The sequence below is a fragment of the Apodemus sylvaticus genome, chromosome 2 (assembly GCF_947179515.1).
Source record: "Apodemus sylvaticus chromosome 2, mApoSyl1.1, whole genome shotgun sequence".
Lineage (NCBI taxonomy): Eukaryota > Metazoa > Chordata > Mammalia > Rodentia > Muridae > Apodemus > Apodemus sylvaticus.
In genome coordinates this window covers 91665797-91686696 of record NC_067473.1, presented here as the reverse complement: position 1 = coordinate 91686696, position 20900 = coordinate 91665797, and the positions used below count along the sequence as shown (strand labels likewise).

At 36.2% G+C, this 20900-nt stretch overlaps 1 protein-coding gene across 2 annotated transcripts in view; it reads right to left on the bottom strand.

Annotated features, from left to right (window-relative positions):
• Positions 1–1292: 1292 nt before the first annotated feature.
• The window catches only part of Smarcad1 (SWI/SNF-related, matrix-associated actin-dependent regulator of chromatin, subfamily a, containing DEAD/H box 1), a 67078-nt gene continuing 47470 nt past the window's right edge, over positions 1293–20900 (bottom strand). For both annotated transcript variants that reach the window (XM_052173843.1, XM_052173844.1), the window contains exons 11-24: positions 19960–20050; positions 17501–17600; positions 15754–15813; positions 15592–15667; positions 13553–13688; positions 12927–13064; positions 11021–11116; positions 10809–10926; positions 10498–10619; positions 8909–9097; positions 8135–8253; positions 6397–6579; positions 5145–5254; positions 1293–2589 (exon numbers count right to left, since the gene is read on the bottom strand). In XM_052173843.1, the coding sequence (XP_052029803.1) occupies positions 2528–2589; positions 5145–5254; positions 6397–6579; positions 8135–8253; positions 8909–9097; positions 10498–10619; positions 10809–10926; positions 11021–11116; positions 12927–13064; positions 13553–13688; positions 15592–15667; positions 15754–15813; positions 17501–17600; positions 19960–20050 (1600 nt within the window). In that variant the 3' untranslated portion in view covers positions 1293–2527. The remainder of the gene's footprint in view (positions 2590–5144; positions 5255–6396; positions 6580–8134; positions 8254–8908; positions 9098–10497; positions 10620–10808; positions 10927–11020; positions 11117–12926; positions 13065–13552; positions 13689–15591; positions 15668–15753; positions 15814–17500; positions 17601–19959; positions 20051–20900) is intronic.

The following is a 20900-nucleotide window of genomic DNA, read 5'->3' as shown; positions in this document are numbered from 1 at the left end:
CCCAAATGCTGGGATTACAGGCGTGCGCCACCACACCCGGCTTCACAAATAATACTTTTAATGAAGGTGGTGGTGCCTCTTATGCGCAGGTATTTTCCTCTATATTACCTTCCATTAAAGTCTATCTTTAATGGAAACAGACTTTAGGAAAAGCAATAAATACAATTCCTATGGGAAAAATGGAAATTCAAAAATATTAAGTCTTACATATTTCTGTGATCAGTGTAAAATGCAACCTCAGCATGCTCTATATTATATTTCATATTATATTTAACATAACCATAATTTTAAGCCAGGTAGCCACTGAAGGTAGACCCCCTTCTTTACAGGCTGCACAAATGGAAACCCAATCTTCTGATCCATCTGTGCCTTGACTCTATAGGAACTCCTATTGGTAGGTCACCTGTCTAAGACAAGACACATAAGGTATACTTATTATACATATATGACTTGTACTAAGAAAATAAAAACTATTTCATGATGTGGTGATGTACTACTGTACATGCTTTAATCCCAGCACTTGGAAGGCAGAGGCTAGCCTAATCTACAGAGGTCCAAAACAGCTAGGTCTACACCAAGAAATCCTGTTTCATAAAGGAGAAAATAAAAGCCGACTTCAGTTGGCTGTGCTATTAACAACTGTAGATTTTGTATGTTTTCCATTACTAATGGACTGTGTAGTTTAATGGCACTGACCCAATGAAGGTACAATTGAGGATTCTATTTAACAAATCCCTATCTACTGGCAAGCGGTATCTTAAGCATAAGATGGTCCCATTTCTGTTCACTATTACATACTTCTTTGGGGAATAAGAAAGAGGGCTAAAAACCATTACAAAGGGTATGAAATACAAATTAATGATCACAAATATTTTTATTAAACCCAAGACATAATAGTAGAATATTACAGGGAGAATCCACTACATTAGAAGAAATTCAGATATAACAATACCACAACCAATGAGCCTACTGCAGGAGATACATTTCATACAGAAAAGTTACGAGAATTCACTATGGGTCTAAAAGGTATGATTTCCAACAACTTGACTAAGCGACCTGGGTACTGTGATCACAAGGAGGTAGCATTAACACCTGCAGATTCCTGGTAGCCCTGTAGTAGGGAGATGTATCTGATATATTCATATATTTTCAATATTATAACTACTGAGTTCAGAGTCTCAGATACCTGAAAAAAAAAGCACTGTAGGACCGTGTCAACCATCTAAGAATTTACCTAGCACCTTGGCACTCAGGATGTCTTGAAGTATGAGCTCCAATAATTAACAAATCTCTCATTTATAAATAAGTTTATTTATAATGATATTTACATTATAAAACAAAATACATAAAACTCACAAGTTATACAAAGAATCTGGTGTATAATAAAAACAGCAATATAGACTGACAGGCAAAATTTAAATGAAAAGATCATAAAGACTGAAATGTCAAATAGACAATTTTACTTCTGAATTTCACTTTGTCACCCACACTGAACTGGAATTGATCAATGGCTTCTCTTCAGGTGGTCCTGTATTGGAAATCCTGGGAACTGGTAAATTATATTTTGTTAAGAATTTAAAGTTAATGACCTATTTCCATGCAGTACCTAATGCTACCTTAGTATGAAATCACACCCAGTTTCCTTTCAAGTGAAGTAGCTTTAAGCTAATCTGTTCTTCTGGACTACAAAAATACCACCAGCATCTATCTGCTGATCTTGGTGATACAGCAGTAGGAAATGTGTGAGAGAAAACTGGAGCAGAAGCAATCGGGCAATGGTTAAGAGAAGCAGAAGCGGGAGAGGAAGCTGCCAGTAACACACAAGAGTAGGCAGAGTTCATGAGCCAGAGGTGCAATAAGAAAATGAAAGAAGGAACGGAGCCCCAGAGCAGGAGAAGGCTTCAGTTCCTACCTACTGGAAAACAACTTAGTGCCTAGCCAAACAAATGTGTTCTAACAGGAGGAGGACGAGGACCTGGGGATGTTAGTAGATGGAATGCCACCTTTTGATTCAGGCTTAGTTCTTAATGACATTGGTGAACATCTGCTTCAAATAGCAATAAAATGAAGACTAAATAACCTATACAGCTGCATTCTTTAACATAATAAAAACTTAAATCAAATCAGACAGGCAAAACAAGACAGAAACATTGTCAAATAAGGCACATGTAAATCTACACACATTATCCAGTGAAAGACAATATATATATATATGTATATATATTTGGAGGTAGAAATAATTACAAAAATACTGACATTTCTAAAGCATTAGCATATTTGTTACAAACAATCACCAACTAATCCCCATTCAGAAAACTGCTTTGAAAAATGATTATTCAACATCTTCAGGATGTGAGAATCTGGAGAATCCAGTTAGTGGCAAAAAATTGTCCATACTAAGTGTACTGCAACATGAAATTATAAAAAGTTACAAATGCTCATAAACCCCATGGTCACTGTATTGTGAATGTTCTTGAATGCACCGAGTTGATATTTCCTCATCAATCAGGAATTCCGAGCTGTCCTTTCAAAGGCCCATGGATGTTTTTAGTAATGTGGCTATATCTGCTGGCACACTTCCTTCATCAGCTGCAGGGCAGAAAATGATGTGAAAGTTATGCAGAAATATTCGGGCTTATAAGATTTATTTTCCTCTCAACCTTTTCTTTTCTTTGGTGAGTTCGTACCTATAACTAATTGCTAGTTTGTTTCAGTGTCATCTCATTAAAAATCTGACCAAACCTATACAGAGTTATTATCTTTCCCACTTACTGGGAATAAATAGCATAGCTGTAAAGTCACAACTATTTCTGATGTGTGCAGCAATAAACTCTAAATGGCTGAAATGCAGCACAATGAATCCAATCTCTCACACAATCTGAGACACTGCCAAAACTACAGCAGCACTTTCATATGCTCTACTCTGCTAAAAGATACACATGGACAAGATACTGAACACCGGACAAACTGCTAAGGACTCTGCAGATACCCTTCCCTTCAAGCGTACTCAGCGGTCTAAAGACAACCCATGTCACTAAGGTATCACTTCTCTTAAAACTAACTGGCATCCCACTATAAAGAGAGTCTTTTAGTGCAAAGATACTATTAGAACAAAATACAATCTAAAGTGTGAACTTTAACAGGATCCTTGTTTCAAAACAAAGTGAAAAAGTATATTAAAAGGGTACTGGATTAAAATTGGTTTAGCAGCTAAGAGCACTGGTTACTCTTCCAAAGGACCTAGTTAAATTCCAAGCACCCGCATGGTGGCTTACAACCACCTGCAATTCCAGTTTCAGGGGATCTAGTGCCTATTTTGGCATCTGCATGAATGGCACAAATCCAGTATGCAACATACATGGAAAGCAAAAGACCTAGACACATGAAAACAAAATAAATGAAGCTCATTAAAAAAAGATATTAAAAGGGAGAAGTCTGAGTAGGAAATGTGATTATATCTAAAATGTTCTTGTTTGCAACAACTTAGAAAATATTTAGTGGGTTGGAGAGATGGCTCAGTGGTTAAGAGCACCGACTGCTCTTCCAAAGGTCCTGAATTCAAATTCCAGCAACTATATGGTGGCTCCCAACCATCCATAATAAGATCTGACGCCCTCTTCTGGAGTGTCTGAAGACAGCTACAGGGTACTTACATATAATAAATAAATAAATCTTTAAAAAAAAAAAGAAAATATTTATGTAAAATCCTGAATGTGAACTGGCACACCTATAACTACTGTCATACTGCTGCTGGAAGAGAGAATGTCGACACACGCTGTACCCTTCACAGCTGCCAGTCAGTGAGCATTCCTTCATAGCATGGTTTTAAGATTTTTATATAAAAAGTTTTGTAATAAAAGTTCAAAAGTGGAATAAACTAGTTACTTTAAGAAAGAATCCCACAATTTTTATCATATAGCAATGGTTCCAGTTAATATACAGCAAAGTCAACAAGAAAGCTTGTTAAGGTACCACTGCCAGAGTTTCTAAGTGGGTAAGTCTAATAGAGAATTTGAAAATCTGCATTTCCAAGTGCCAAGTGCCCAGTTCACATAGCTGCAGCTCCTGAGACCAAAGCCAGCTGTAGAGAAACAGACTCTAAGAAGCAGCCCGTGAGTACTCATGGTCTTTAGCCACGCTGATTTCCCAGAGGTTTTATAAAGATTGCTGATATACACACTCATCTGCAAACACACGCATCATTCACAGGGCAAAAGAACTCAGTGTGAGGAGGATGGAGAGTCATATTCGCTAGGCACAGTGTCACTTCTTTTTAAAATTGAAACTGGACACATGTAAAAAAAAATTATTATAATTGAAACTAAATAAATGACAATATTGTATCCTTAGTTTTATTGGACAAAAAAATAAAGTATCCCTTAGGGAAAAACAAAACAAAATAGGTGAATACCTTTCCCAGAAGAGAGAGAAGACATATAGGAGGAAGCATGAGGTGTCCAGTGTGCTAGAGAGGAGCTCATGAGCTCACGGAACAACTAGAGCACCTGTCCAGCACCACTTAACATTTCTAACTCTTGAGTTGTGAACTGTGCTAATATACTACTTGTTAAAAATTATATACATGAATAAAACATGTAAATTTCTAGAACTTAAAATTATCATTTTCGACAGCAGCTAGAAACGCATCATTTAAATTTTCTTTCTAAGGCCCAAGTAATTCAACCTGAAACTGACATTACAATTTTTAAGTGCATTTTACAGCTCTCTATTTTGGTAAATATTTGCTAAGTCAAAATAAAATTATCAAGTATTACATGCTTACATATGCAAGGGCTCTTAAAGTTATTACACTATAAAATATTTTTTTAATCTTTGAGTTAATAGTATTTATAGTGTTCATTTAGTGAACACATTATAAGTTGTGAGTGAAGCTATAGATTCAAACTTGATTTTGAGAATATGGTGTCCATTAAATAAGACAAAAGAGACAGATGTTTTCAAAATTAAGTTGGTTTTTTAAGTCAATTCTGGCAAAATAAATCTTTGTTACTGTTGTACTGTACATAGCATGCATCATATATCCACATCTACTTTGTCCTCTAAACATACCCTTCATACTAGCTAAGAACTCTGGTAATCTATATTTTAATAATAAACAGTATTTCTGATAACAAACAGCTTACCTTCGTCTACTGTGGTCATGTCTTGCTCTAGTTTCAACTTTTGTTGGTTAATTTTTAGCATGGACTCTTCAATAGTTCCTTGGCTTATTAATTTAATAACTAATACTTCTCTAAAAATAAACACATGACATGTCCATAGGTCACTGATGTTATTTAGATACTAACAGTTCAACAAGAATAATAAGAAAAGTTAGACTCTGATGGTTTCAATACAATTGTTCTTATACATTCATATAAATGGTTATTCTCCAAGAAGTGACATTATTTGAAAGGACTAGAAGGTCTAGGAGATGTGGCTTTCTTTATTAGAGGAAGTAGGTCACTGAGGGTGGACTTTGAGCTTTCAAAAGCCCATACCAGACCCAGAGTCTCTCTGCCTACGGACCAGGATGCAGCTCTCAATCACTGCTCCAGCATCAAGGCTGCCATGCCTGCTGCCATGTTATATGTAAGCTCCCGATTAAATGCTTTCTTTTATTATTTATTTACTTATTTATTCATTCACTTTTAATTTTTTTAAAGACAGGGTTTCTCAGTATAGTTCTGGCTGTCCTAGAATTCATTCTGTAGGCCAGGCTGGATTCAACTCAAGAGAACCAACCACTTGCATCTGTCTATCAAGTGCTGGAATTAAAGGTGTGTGCCACCACACTCAGTTAAATGCTTTTTTTTAAGTTAAGAGTTGCCTTGGTCATGGTATCACTTCAAGGCAATAGAACAGTGACTAAGATAGAGCCATAAATAACTCTTTTATTTAAAGTACTTGAGATTGGCATTTAAAAGATTTAAAACATTTAGACATCTATCCTTTCCTACTGATTGAAGCGAAAAATATATATGCTTTGAGAATTATTGATAAAACCTCATTACAATGGGACTGGAGAAAGAACTTGATGATAAAGCATTTGCTAATGAGCATGCTTGCTTTATTGGTCAGGTGGGCTGGCCTGAATCTGACTTACCCTCTCAAGGGATGGGATTACAAGCATGAACTATCACTACTAATAATATACATCTCGCAAACTGTAAAACTACTTGGTATGGAGGTGGGGGTTAATTATTAGAAAATGAATGAGTACATAGTAATTTACATATAGACACCATCAAGGTTGCTGATAAAAAAATAACAGCTATACTTTGCTGAAAAAAAATAAATTCTACAGATAAGATATCCAACCCACACCTTCTTTAATATTCTATACTAATCAGGCTGGTAGTTGATGAAAATTAAATTTCAAATGATAATACTTACTTAGTCTGACCAACTCTATGGCACCTGTCTTCTGCTTGTTTGTCGTTGTATGGATTGCAATCAATGTCGTGAAGTATAACAACATTTGCTGAAGTCAGATTTATTCCTAATCCACCAGCTTTAGTTGACAAGAGAAATACAAAGATATCCATATCTGTATTAAACTCATCAATTAGATGAATCCTGTAAGACAAATGGATTAGGTTCAATATCACTAAAGGATAAATAGGAAGAACTGAAAATAGTCTCACTTCACATGGAAAGCAAACCTAGGGGCTATACACACCTGTTCTTCCAATTATACCTACCTTTTCCTCTGCTATCTGTGAAGCACCTCTTAAGTCAATCCAACCATTCCAACTTAATATCTGAAGCATTATTTTAGTTTTTGAGTGCTTCAGATTTAGCTAAATAATACTTATCCAGGCTTACTTTCTCAGCAATCTGACAGCTACTACCAATAGAGAGTATACAAGAGTATTATTATTATTATTATTTTTTTTTGGAGTGAAGGGGCTTGAGGGATGTCTCACTAAGTAGCCTAGGTTGGTCTCAAATATTAGATCCTCCTGCTGAAAGAGAAATTTTTTTTTCTAAAAGTTTCATTAATCCTTAAAATGTAAAAAATCTAATCTTGAAACAATCTTGATTAAAGAGTAAGCTGCCATAAACCTTGAATGGTTTTTTAATATCCTGATCAGAGTTTCTCCTCCCTTCTCTTCCTCTCTCCCCTTCACTCTTCTTCCATTTCTCTTTAGAAAAGGACATAGTTATCAAGCACACATGGCATATCGAGCAGTAAAACTTGCCCTTGCATTAAGCTAGATAAGACAATTCAATGTGAGGAAAGGTGTCCTAAAAGTAGTCAAGAGTCAGAGAGAGCTTAACCCCCATTGTCGGGGGCTCCAGAACACCAAGCTGCTCCACTGTAACATATACAGACAGCCTGCTCATCCCCATATAGCCCCTGGCTGTGGAGTCAATCTCTATGTGTCCCTATGGACCCAGGGCAATTGATTTTGAGGTTTTACTTGTGGTGTCCTTAACCCCTCTGGTTCCTATGAACAATGCTTCCCTCTTCTTCTTCTTCTTTTTTTTTTTTTTTTTTTTTTTTTTTTTTTTTGTTGTTGTTGTTGTTTTTGTTTTGTTTTTTTGGATTTGGTTTTTTTTGAAACAGGGTTTCTCTGTGTAGCCCTGGCTGTCCTGGAACTTACTCTGTAGACCAGGCTGACCTCAAACTCAGAAATTCGCCTGCCTCTGCCTCCCAGAGTGCTGGGATTACAGGCGTGTGCCACCACCATCCAGCTAATCCTTCCCTCTTCTGAAAGATTCCCTGACGTCTGCCTAATGTCTGGCTGTGGGTCTCTGCGTGTGTTTCAATCAGTTGCTAGATGAAGCCTCCCTTGAATATTTTTTTAAAATGGAAAAAAATCAGAACTGGGGATATGGTTTAGTTCTAGCATGTAAAAGGGTCTGTGTTTGATCCCTAAATGTGCTACAATAAAAATAACATAAAATACATAAAATACAGGAGAAAAATATTAAAAGCACACAATTTTCATAATTTTTCAGAATTGAAGAAAACCAACCCCCAAGAGTAATAGTTGAATAATTTGAATATTGAATATTTGAAATAGCAGAGACTAACACTTTAAACAAGAATTTTCTACAAAAGTCTCCTTATATTTAAAATGCTAGCAAATGCATAAGCAAATGATACTTGGCAATTAATACCAACCTTTCAGAAATCTGAGTCTTCCCATCTAATCGGAGGTACCTATGCTGATGGTGCTTCAAGAGAACCTCTAATATATCCAGCATCATGGTAAACTGGCTGAATAACACAACTCTATCACCCTGTGGAAATATATGTATGAATTAGAAACAGGAGAATGAAACCATTACACTTACCGAAAGCTACAAAATATAGTGCTTTAAAGAGACTTTTGCCAACGTTGCATCAACTTCTCCATGATAAAATGACATAATGTTCAATTGCTTTAGTTTTTTTAAGTAAAAAATCAAGTAACAATACCAAAAATAAATTTATTTTCTCATACATGAATAGATTTCCTTAACTTCTGAACTTTGGTTTTAATTCTCAGTTTTTAAGTAAAAGAAGTTATTTATTCCTTTTCATATTAAAAAAGGATCACTCATTAAGAACTATATAATCACTATTTGTACCTAAATACTGAAAATTTAACCTATATCATACAAATTGCAGAATTCTTTGAAGAAATAGATCACCTCTGAAATAATTGAAACTTAAAAAAACTAACACAGGTGTTATCTAACTTTTATTATTTTCTTTTTAAGATCTATAAAAAGAAAAATAAGCAGAAAAATATGTGAGGCAAATTTAAAACACTGGGCTCTAAAAGAAAGTAGAACAGAAACTAACTTTAGGAAGATACAAAACAACAAAGCCAGAGCCATCCTTTCTAATACTTTGGTTCCTAAAGTTCAACCAACAAGGCATGTACAAAGAGACAGTCGTTCTTTTTAATACCTTCTGTTTCAACTCAGACAAGATGCATCCTAAGGCTCGGAATTTCCCAGAATCTAAAATTAAATCCATGTCTAACTGGTAACTATTAATGTGTTGATACTGTTTACAAAGTACATGTAGTTCAAAATCTGTCATAACTTCCATGTCTTCAAAGATCAGGTCAGGGTTAGCTTCACAATGCGTAGGTTCCTTTTAAAAATGAAACATAACATCATACACAATTTATAATATGACAGATTAATTTAATAAAACATTCCATATCTGAAAAAAATGCTCAACTCAGACATTTTTAGTACAACAGATTAAGAATAAGACATGAGTATCAATTTGGGGTATCATAAAACAAAAAGGAAGATTTTTCTTTCTTTTGTTCCCTTCTTTCCTTCCTTTTTTTTTTATAAAGATTTATTTTTCTTTATATGAGGGATCTGAAGAAACTGTAGCTCTCTTCAGACACACCAGAAGAGGGCATCAGATCTCATTACAGATGATTGTGAGCTAGGAATTGAACTCAGGACCTCTGGAAGAGGAGTCAATGATCTTAACCACTGAACCATCTCTCCAGTCCCCAGAAAGGAAGATTCTTAACTCTTCTAGCAATAATATGTTTAAACACTTACAAATAAAAAACTTCCTCTCATTCTGTAAAAACGTTTCTTATGAAGACAACTGTCACTAATGTATAAAAACACGTTTACCCTCGGCATGTAAGTAACTATTCCACAATTAGAAATTTAGTTCAAACGATCCCAGCAAAGCATCTAGGAGTTTACAGGAAACAAGAACAGTGTGGGTACAAATGCGAACTGAAAATGAGTCAAAGTGACATGTATAAAAATTCTTCACACTTTCATGTGTTTACATTTTTTCCATAATTTTAAAATAATGAAAAAATTTAAAAAGACAACTTGTTGCTTTCAACACAGATATACAAACATATCTACATTTTAAAAAAAGATTAAGAAAGAATGGGGCAAAAATAAAGACTAAACTGACAAAGACAAAAATACAACAAAGTAAAAACAAAATAGAAAAATGAATGGAAAACTGTACCATTAAACAGGACACAAATATGAGGGATCTTTTATTTGGGTTTAGTTTTCTTTTTTAAAACTTTAAAAAATGTGTATTATAAAAGTCTGTGGAATGAGCAAACTTTTCTCATAAAGAGCCAAGGTCCAAATGGCAAATAATAAATATTTTTGGCTTGGCAGGTACAGTGGTATAGACTGCACTTACCCAGCTCTGTCCCTACAGTGAGAATCCGTAAGGAAACAACACAGATAATGGGTATGCTGAAGTTCTAACCAAAAAAAGAAAAAAAAAAAGCAGTAGTAGTTCTTGGCCACAGTTTGCTGACACACGGCCTGACTACCTGTCCATTCTCTTGTCCATCAAGTTATCTGTGCATAGAAAACCTATGTGAGGCTAGGGCCTCAGCATGGGTGGTGGACAGAGGAGAGTTTGGCTAGCATGTGCAAGGCCCACAGTGGTTCAGAGATGAATATGCCGGCTATTTTAGCTAACTAAGACCATCCTAAGCATTTCCCAGTGTTGTTACTCAATGGGAGTCTAACGTGAGTCCTTACCTTCAGCATTAGCTGCGACATCTCCCTCAGCTTCTCAGGTGTGTAATACTGGCGGTGTAGTAAAGGGTGATTGGCCATTTTCCTCAACTGCATCATGACATTGCACATCTCTGTGTTTTTTTCTGTGATCCAAAGAGCATAATTTTTTTAAAAAATCAAAGTGATAGAGCTATTTACTAAAATCTATCTCAATTTTTAAGTCTTAAAAATATTTCTTCAAATTCTAACTAATTTAAAAAGAACAGCCCCTAATATCATATGCACCAGTCAAAGATAATTTTTTTGCATAAGCTGTAGGAGTCAGATGTTACCCAGGTTGTTGATAGACTTTTTCAATCTGTTGAAAAGACCTGAGTAGAGTTGCTCCTGCTTCTCTGACATCGCACAGAGCTCAATCTGATCCTTCTTGGGAGGCAGAAGCTTAAGAACCTTGGAAAGGAAAATCACTTCATGTGAGTCTTCTAAGAAAACAGAATTCTTATGAAAAAAAGAATGCAACCAAAATCACCCAATAAAGCATTACCTCCTCTTTCACTCTCCTGAGAATGAAGGGCTTTATGATTTGCTTTGCATGTGCTATTCTCTCCTTCTCGTATATACTCTGCTCATCTGCGGGTTTCTAAGCAAAATAAAAACCCAACCATTTAGAAATTGCCTTTAAGTCATCACAATAATCCCATATTACAATATGCATCTATAGACTTCCACTTCACATAACAAAATATATATTTGACTGTTTGGGCTTTTTGCCTACATAGTGGTATGAGTTTAACTCATGCCCTTGGATATAAAAGGCAGGTGCTCTATACTCAATTACTGTCTGGGCCTAGAAAGTCATTTCTGAATTCTGAGCTGTAATCTATTTGAAGTTCCATATATATTTGAGGTTTCATGCTGAGTTATCTTATATTTTACTGAAGTAATAAATCTGAACCAGACTAATTGGTATTTAGATACAAACATCCAATTCAGTCTAACTGAATAAACCACATGGAATAAAAATGTGTGTATGTGCTTGTGCTTAAAGAGGAGAGAACAAGGCAAGGGGAAAGGGTGAGAGGGAAATCCAACTATGTATTTGTAAAAAAAAAAAATTAAAAAAAAAAAGGGTCATCCCCAAAGTCAATATAATTTGATGAAAACCACAGAGAACAGTATTCAGTCAGAGCTGAGGCTTTTGGAGAATTACAAAGTGGATTTAAGGTGCAGGTAGCAAGGAGTTAAGAAGAGCTGAGGAATGAATATGATCAGAATGCATGATAAACAGGTATGAACTTACCAAAGAATAAATTAATAATAGTAAACCAAATAAGGTGGAGAATAGAAGAAGGTACCTCAAGCCTCCCTCGGACCTGAATGCGTACATACATAGTGCGCATGTGTGCAAATACAAAAGTGAAGGGTGAAGGTTATCTTAAGAATCTCAGGGGTGGGTGTTCTCTCAAGTTTTAAGCAAAAGGCTCAAAGAATGATGCTGCTTAGATAAGGTCACATGGCTCAAAACAGAGAACTGGAACCCCCTGAGTTCAGTCAACTCCCTTTCCTCTGAAGAAGGTGGAGAACAAAAAGAGTCACGGAGTGGAGCACTAAAATGGAGCTTCCTGTAGGACACACCAGGCATCTTCATGGGCGTCTTCACATGCTTGTATTATCTACTAAAACCTAACAATTTATAATACTTTCCTTAGTCATATACTACAAGAGAGTCTTATGAAATGGATCTGAGTCTGAGAGCATTATTACTTTCTCTCATCAGACTATACATAGTAGAACCATAGATAAAAAAGGATGTCAGGAAGTTATTGGGTTCTGAGTATCACGCTTTTGAGTAAGACCTTTACGCTCTACCCCTTGAAGCCTCTGACTTTCCCCAAAACACAATGATTATGGAGACAGAAGCTACCTCTGGATATCTGGAAACCCTGAGTTATAGTTTCAGTTCTAGCTTAGAAAGGCCAGTCACCATTTCCAAGATGGAGAACCTTTTAAAAGATTAGGAATTAGGTATGAGTTTTCAGTCTTTTGTTTTTAGTTGATAGTATTATACCAATTTCATTTTGATAAAGGCACCATAATTGTAAAAGGTATTAAAATCAGGGGAAGGTCAGTAAAAGATATATAAGAAAAAAAGGATGTATTAAAAAAAGAAACATACATGTAACCCAAGATAACATATATATCTGAGCTCGCCACCATTTAAAATTATTACTCAGCTCTTTAGATTATTAAACCTCAAAACTCCTGACTACAAGTCATAGAACTGATGACTATTTTTCTCCATACTATGGCTGATGTGTTCACATACAGGTGTACCAAAAACTTAAGCTCCTTTGATAGAGCACGTGCCATGAAGGCAACCATAACGGACAAAAGAGTGAAGAGCCTAGAAAACACCTTCACATCTGGGGAAAACATGTATGTATGCTTACCGTTTTAGAAGAAAACATCCTTCGAATTTCACTGGTGCTACTGCTAAACATGTGTGGCATAACAAAATTCAACAATGACATGAGTTCAAGCAGATTATTCTGTACAGGTGTGCCCGTGAGCAGTAAACGGTTATGTGCCTGAGAGTGAAGACAAAAATCATATTAGTTTTCTTCTTTAAGCACCTATCCCTCCCTAATTGTCCACTTTACCCAGTAAAGGAGACAAAGGGAGACTTATAATTATCATTTACAATTTCACATTCTGTGATAGAAGAAAAGTTGAGATATTTGATGTCACTTACTATCATCTACTATACGTCAGGCAGACATTCAACTGCTGGCATGTTTTGAAAGGGCTATTGTGTATCCTCAAATAACTTATGTGGGGTGGTAAAAAACAAACTATATACAAATTGGAGCTCATGTGCAATAGGATACTAAAAGTTTTTTTTTTTTTAAGATTTTTAGAGAATTACTGAAGAAAGTATGACAGCGGCCACTAGGCCCACAAAACAAAAAGAACCTTAAAGGAAAAGCTTGCTCACTCCTGATATAAAATTATGTGTGCATGTATTAAATTAGGAAAGGTAAATTTTATCACAACTATTTACAAAACACAATCTTACATTAATTGTCATTAGGTGCTGGTAGCGGATAGAGCCCATATTCTTCAGCATATGACCTTCATCAAAAATTGCATAATTCAGTTTCAGTCGTCGAAAGAGACTGCGGTCATCAGAGCTGCTGATAGCACAATTATACCTGTTGCCAAAAAAAACAAAAACAAAAACAAACAAACAAACAAAAAAACCCACTAATTATTTCTGATTATACCTTTTAGGAGCTTAGAGTTAATTAGGATACAATAAGGTTTTTAAAGCTATTTTCTTTAAAAAGTTTATTTAATTAAATTTACTTATTGTATGCTATGTGTGACAACAAAGGTACAAGTATAGAGGTCATGTTCTTTCCTTCCTTGGATTATCAAGTATAGTGACAACTGCCTTATCCACTAAGCCATCATACTGGCCTCCAAATTACTTTTCTTTTAACCTTTCAAATATCTCTTACAAGAAAGCACTAAACACAGTCAGCTCTCAAACAATGATACATTTTTAGTAAATATTTATGTACCTTTAGCCAAATTATACAATACTAACCAAAAGAAAATTTATATGAAACAGTTCTAAACAACTTTAATACACTTGAAGAGCAGCCAATTTGAGAATAACTTAGAAATAATCTAGAGCTGTTTTATACTTTTCCCCATAATTGTTTCTAAGAAGCAGAAAAGCTTCTTAGAAGGTAAAACAAAGGATTAGGTCAAGGAATTACCAGGTAAGAACCAAGAGTTCAAGACTACATATGGGTCTGTTTACTTAAAAAAAAAAGTTTTTTGAAAGGGGTGGGCTACAGAGATGGTCCAAGAGCTAAGTGCACTTCTTCCTCTTGCACAGAGGACCTGGGCTTCATTCCTTGCACCCACATTGACAGCTCACAGCTACACATAACTCCAGTTCCAGGGCATATGATGCCCTCTCCTGGCCCCTGCTCACAACTTTATGCATGTGGTACACATGCACACACTTAGGCACAAACACTCATGAACAAACAAAGAAACAAAAACATAAATCCTTAAAAAAAGGACAAATATTTTAGATAAATTCTTTCAAAGTAGAACCTGACAGAAGACAACAGTAATAAAATTTTTAATGAACTATAAAAATATTGTTTTCTACATACTTCACTCAATAATTCCAACCACATAGTGACTATTCAAAGCTATACTGACCCTGGGAATGGCGATAACTGAAATCTCAGCACTTAGGGGAAGGAGGCCAAAGGAATGAGAGTTCAAGGATGCACTCAGCTAAAGCATCGAAGAGCAGCCCACCTAGATGAGACCCCCCAACTCGCAAAGCTACAGAGACGAACAACAAGAATTAGATTCTTTGTCATACTTATTTTGCTCTAATTCAGACTTTTTTTTTTTATTTGATTTTTTCGAGACAGGGTTTCTCTGTGTAGCCCTGGCTGTCCTGGAATTCACTCTGGAGACCACGCTGGCCTTGAACTCAGAAATCCGCCTGTCTCTACCTCCCAGAGTGCTGGGATTACAGGAGTGCGCCACCACCGCCTGGCTTAATTCAGATTTCTCATTGGGAACAGATTTCATTATATTCACTGACAATACTTATTTGCAAGTTAGAAATATAAATCTTTGGCATGGTATTTCAAGTTTTATCTGAAACTTAACTGAAAGAGTCTGGTTATGTTTTCAATTAAATGAACAAAATGTTTACTCCCATTTTTAGTGAACTAGCAAAACAAAGCAAATTCAAACAAAAAGTCTTATACAAGAAATTTTTTTTAAAGGCCTTCATTGTCAGCATAAATCACTTAATCCCTTGTTTCACAATCCCAGTATAAACTAACTTATACATCATCTCTACAAGATATTTTTCTAGCTAAGTGTGGTGGCACATGCCTTTACTTGGGAGGCAGAGGCAGGCAAGTTTGGTCAGTTTGGTTCAAAGAAGAGTTCCAGGTCAGCCAGTACAGCATAATGAAACCCAGCCTTTAACAGAAGCGGGTGGGGTGGGAGGGGAGGGGAGATGACTATACAAATTCTCCCCTCCTCCTCCCAAATTTTCTTAATACTTACGTTGTAACAATTACATTGTAATCTTCGTATTTATTATGGATGTTGAATCTAATTTGCTTACGCTCTTCTTGAGAACCTAGAATTTAAAAGTAAAGCATACTTTCATTATATTTATTGTGTTTAATTTTTTTTAATTACTAAATGGAAAGCAAAATGACTTACCATAGTAGCAGAGCACATTTAAAGTAGGGCACCATAAGTTAACTTCTCTCAGCCAGTTATCTACAAAAAGCAAGAGATTATATGAATCTGCTATTACAGGAATTATATTTATTAAGTTAATTTTGTTTTAAAAAAAAACTATAAAAACAACCCATCATGATTAAATGAGACATTAAAAGGGGCATCAAGGTGCAGACAAGTGCCAGAAGACTCCATGTAAGAGATAGTTCTAATTTAGGGAGAGACAGTCCTTATTTTACACTTATACGCACAAAACACTCTCACACCAACTTGTACATTAATTCATAAAGAATGGATAAATGATTAAGCAAGAATTAAATTACATGCTTTTAAATCCAAATAATGTTTTAAAGTTGGGCAGGGTAGGACTAGAGCGATGACTCAGAAGTTAAGAGCACTGGCTGCCAGCTGCCCAGAGCTCCCGGGCACTGGACCACCAACCAAAGAATACCAATGGAAAGACCCCTGGTGCGGGCCACCTATGTGGCAGAGGATGACCTTTGTTGGACATCTGTGGGAGGAGCGGCCCTTGGGCCTGAGGGGGTTTGATGCCCCAGAGTAGGGGAATGCCAGGACACGGAAGTGGGAGTGGGTGGGTGGGTGGGGAGCACCTTCACAGTGTCTGAGGAAGGGGGGATGGGATAGAGGGTTTCTGAAGTGGAGACCTGGAAAGGGGAAAACATTTGAAATGTAAATAAAGAAAATATCCAATCAAAAAACAAAAACAAAAACAAAAACAAACAAGCAAAAGAGGTTACTTTCTTCTCTTCCAGAGGTCCTGAGTTTAATTCCTAGCAACCACATTGTGGCTCATAAGATCTGGTGCCCTCTTCTGGCCTACAGGCATACATGCAAGTAAAACACTGTATATATAATAAATAAAAAAAAAAAAAGTTGGGAGCCGGACAGTGGTGGTGCAGGCCTTTAATCCCAGCACTTGGGAGGCAGAGACAGGCAGATTTCTGAATTCTCGAGGCCAGCCTGGTCTACAGGTTGAGTTCCAGGACAGCCAGGACTAGAGAGAAACCCTGTCTGAGGCAGGAGGATCACCCAAATCTAAGAAATTTCTGAAAACATGGATAGGTGCTACATACAGAGTAAGACTGCCTCTCAACCCCTATCCCACCAAATTATACCATACTGTTTTCTGTCTCTTTTTGGCATTTGGCTATCTTTTTTTTCCTATACAGACCTCATGTAGCTGAGACTGACACCAAACTCACCACACATATGAAGATGACTTTGAACCCCTGATCCTCCTGACTCTACCTTTCAAGTATAAAATATTACAGGTAGATGCTGACACACCCAGCTCCTTTAACTTGTAATTTATAAGCCAGGCGTGGATGCGCACGCCTGTAATCCGGGTACTTGGGAGGCAGAGGCAGGAGGATTTCGGAGTTTGAGGCCAGACTGGTCTAGAGTGAGTTCCAGGACAGGCAGGCCTACACAGAGAAACCCTGTTTCGAACCCCCCCCCCCCAAAAAAGTAATTTATAAGTACTATGAAACCAAAATAAGTGGCCATGTCAGGTTGTTGAAAAATATTGGCAATGCAACCAAAACACACACACACATGTACATTTAGAGAGAGAGAGAGAGAGAGAGAGAGAGAGAAAGAGAGAGAGAGAGAGAGAGAATAGGCCAAAAAATGAATATTCATCACCACAGTACACATCAATATGAAACACTCCAAGCACAGAAACAGCTGTCCCAAGATTACAAACCTATGGTGGAGGCCGGAACAACAATCAAATGAGGCCCTTTATTACCCTCTTGAAAGAGGTATGCCAGGAATGCAATGGCTTGAATAGTTTTTCCTAGGCCCTAAAATTAAAAACAATATATGAAATTTTAAAATGAATGAAAATAAACAAACACTTAAAGTGCAAAAGAAAAAGAGGTATTTCTTGGTAGGATTAAATTTTCCATTTTCCATAATCCACTTTGGAGAATTTCTATGAAGTTTAAATGAGTTTTGAGAAGAATCTATAAGTGGGTCTATAACTTATTTGAATGAGCAACATGGATGATAGATCTTAAGTTGGTTTATACATGACACATATTAATAGGGAAGAATTTTGCATTGCATAGAAAGAGCTTACTTCCCATTACTTATATAGGACCAGAACTTAATGTGGCCTAGATGGACTGAGGATTGTTTCATAAATATAGAAAAACATTACCCAACTCTATTACTCTGCAGTTGCACTGTTAAGGACAGATAAGAAGATCATGTCACATGGCGATCAAACAAACCAAACTGATATAATAGTAACAGATGAGTCCCAGTAGCATCATGCTGTACTGAATGAGCCAGACAGAACAATAGGAACAACACGGTTCATACTGTGGTCTAAGGTCCTCAGCCTCTAGGGACAGGTGTCAGAACTGAGATATAAAGCGAAGCTTGTTGGGTCCCAACTGGGAAGCTGACCAAGGAATGATCTATGCCAGTTAAGGAGCTTGGGCTACAGTACAGAAAGTTCTAGGCTGGCTTGGGGAATGGTATAAAATCCTACTTCAAAACATAAAACAAGGCAAGACACAAAAGGCCACTGAACTAGCATTAAAAAAGCTAAGTACTACCAACATTATGAACTGAATGTGTTCTTGTTCTTCCCTCAAAATACATATGCTGGAGTGCTAACACTCAAAGATATAGTATTTAGAGAACTGGCCATAAGGAAGAGATTCAGGGTAAATGAAGTCATGAAGGTGGTGTCGTAATCCAGTCAAGTTAATGACCTTTTAGGGAGAGAGAAACCAGGGATACAAATAGGCAATAAACATCTGAGGACACAAACAGTACCCCTTGCTTGCAAGGTAAGAAGACAGGCCTCCAGGGTAGGGGGATACCAAGGGGACTTACCAAATCACAGGAGAAGGGAAGGGGGGAAGGGTTGTAGGAGGGGGTGACTGGGAAGGGGTTAGTGAGTCTGATGCAAAGTGAATACATTTTTAAAAAGTAAAAAAGGAGGAGGAGGAGAAGGAGGAAGAGGAAGAGGAAAAGGAGATAGAGGAGAAGGAAAGGCCTCAAAAAGACACCAAGCCTGCTAGCACCTCCATCTTGGTCTAGCTGTGGGAAACAAACTTGTGTGGTATAGCCATGGTATTTTGGTTCTGGCAAATTTACAAATTTATGCTTTACAAATAACAAAAATGACATCATATCACATATCTTTTTGACACCAAATATAATCTTAGAGTATAAGTATGTGTACATATGTGTGTGTGTGAATATAAATACATTCATATATATTCATATATATATATATAAATTCATATTAGTTCTGAAAGATTATGCCATCTAGCAAGAATTTGATAGCCTGTGAAAGGCAAGGCTGACAATCAAAGCTCAGGTCTGATTCCCAGTTCAGTTACAAACTGTCACACTGTGCATTATTTACAAGCATTCTGACATGCCACAGACACTAGTTTTATATTGAATAAATAGCATCATTTTTTAACAAGTATAAAGTGACAGTGGGAATGTGCAGAAATGGCATCATTATGATTGTTCATTTTGTTACTCACAGGAATACAACCTTTTCTTTTGTTTGTTTTGTGGTAGGTTTTGCATGGCTGGCCTCAAACCTGAATCTCTGGCCTTTCTCTCCCAATACAGCCAGCACTTGGCTCATGCTCAGTAAATACTTTTTAGAAGGACAGCTGAAGGAAGGGTGAGGTCACATCAGACTAACAGTCAAGTTCAAATATGACAATCCCTGGGCTAATGGCTGTAGCCAGCTTCATGAGCTTAGCCTAAAGTAAATGCAATTTGGGGAAAAAATTAACTCCAAACATTGAAATGATTTTGCTGATACTTTTGTAATATGTACACTGATCTACAATCATAACCAGAAAGACAAACTTCTTTCAGTTGTGGAGGGTCTAAAACTAAAGCAATAAGGATAAGGAAAGGTAAAAGCAAGTGTGAGCTACTGTACTGGGGTCAGCGAAACCACAATGGCCAGTGGTGTGGCTCGGTGGCAGGATGCTTGCACAGCACACCCTGGCTTTGGTAATTCCACAAAACAACCAGCCAACCGAAAAGCAACAACAACAACAACAAAAACACAAGAAAGCAAAACAACAGCAAAGGGAAATGCCTTAATGTCTTGAATGGCGATATATCTTTTTATGTCATGTTGAATTACAAGTTCTATTAATGGTGGACACTTACCATTTCATCTGCCAAAATGCCATTAAGCCCATGTTTATGCACCAATGCCAGCCAATTCAAACCAACCTTCTGATAGGGCTTGAGTGACAAACTGACAAAGAAACAACAAATATCACAGATTGATACTTTTTTTTTAATTTTCTATTCTATTTTTCTGACATTTAGATTATAATGAACATACATACAAAATAAAATCCAAAACTATCCAGATGAGCCTTACCTTTTAACCTGACTCTTAGAAGCTATATGTAATTTTAAAAAGTAAATCCAAAACACAATCCAGAATAATTTTTAAAATCTCATAAATATTTACTCAGTGTCATTTACTTCTTTTGGTGGTACAAATTACATAAAACACTTCTTTTTGGTCATATCATAATTTTAACAAATTACTGATTTCTATAATAATCAGATTAACTATGATATTGTATTACTACAGTGATATTTAATCTAGAAAAATAGATTATATTGACTAGACTTTTAGCACATTAAAGAAATTAACAAACTTTAGAACTAAACTCAAACATAATTTGTTCTGCTAGGTTGCTTAATAATGGCTTTGTTTAGTTCTAGAGTAATGTATGCGTATACATGCATATATTCACATATATAAGTTTGCTAAATACCGATGAATACCAAAGTAAGATGCAAGTGTTTTCTAACTTTTTAACTTAGAAATGCATAAACAAATTAATCCCAGGAACAACTTTGCTTATATTACAATTATTATGGATGAAAATATTTTTCTAAATGTTTAGATGGCTAAAATTATTATCAAATATTTTACTGAAAATCTACTATACAAAGAATATGTATCGTTTTTTGGATATCTTTACTAACCTTATTAACCCTTTAAGAATGCTATAAAGTAGCTATTTTCAGATAAAATATGAGACGCTGTAGCTGTAAAACTACAAAATATTAAGTCTCAAATTTTAACT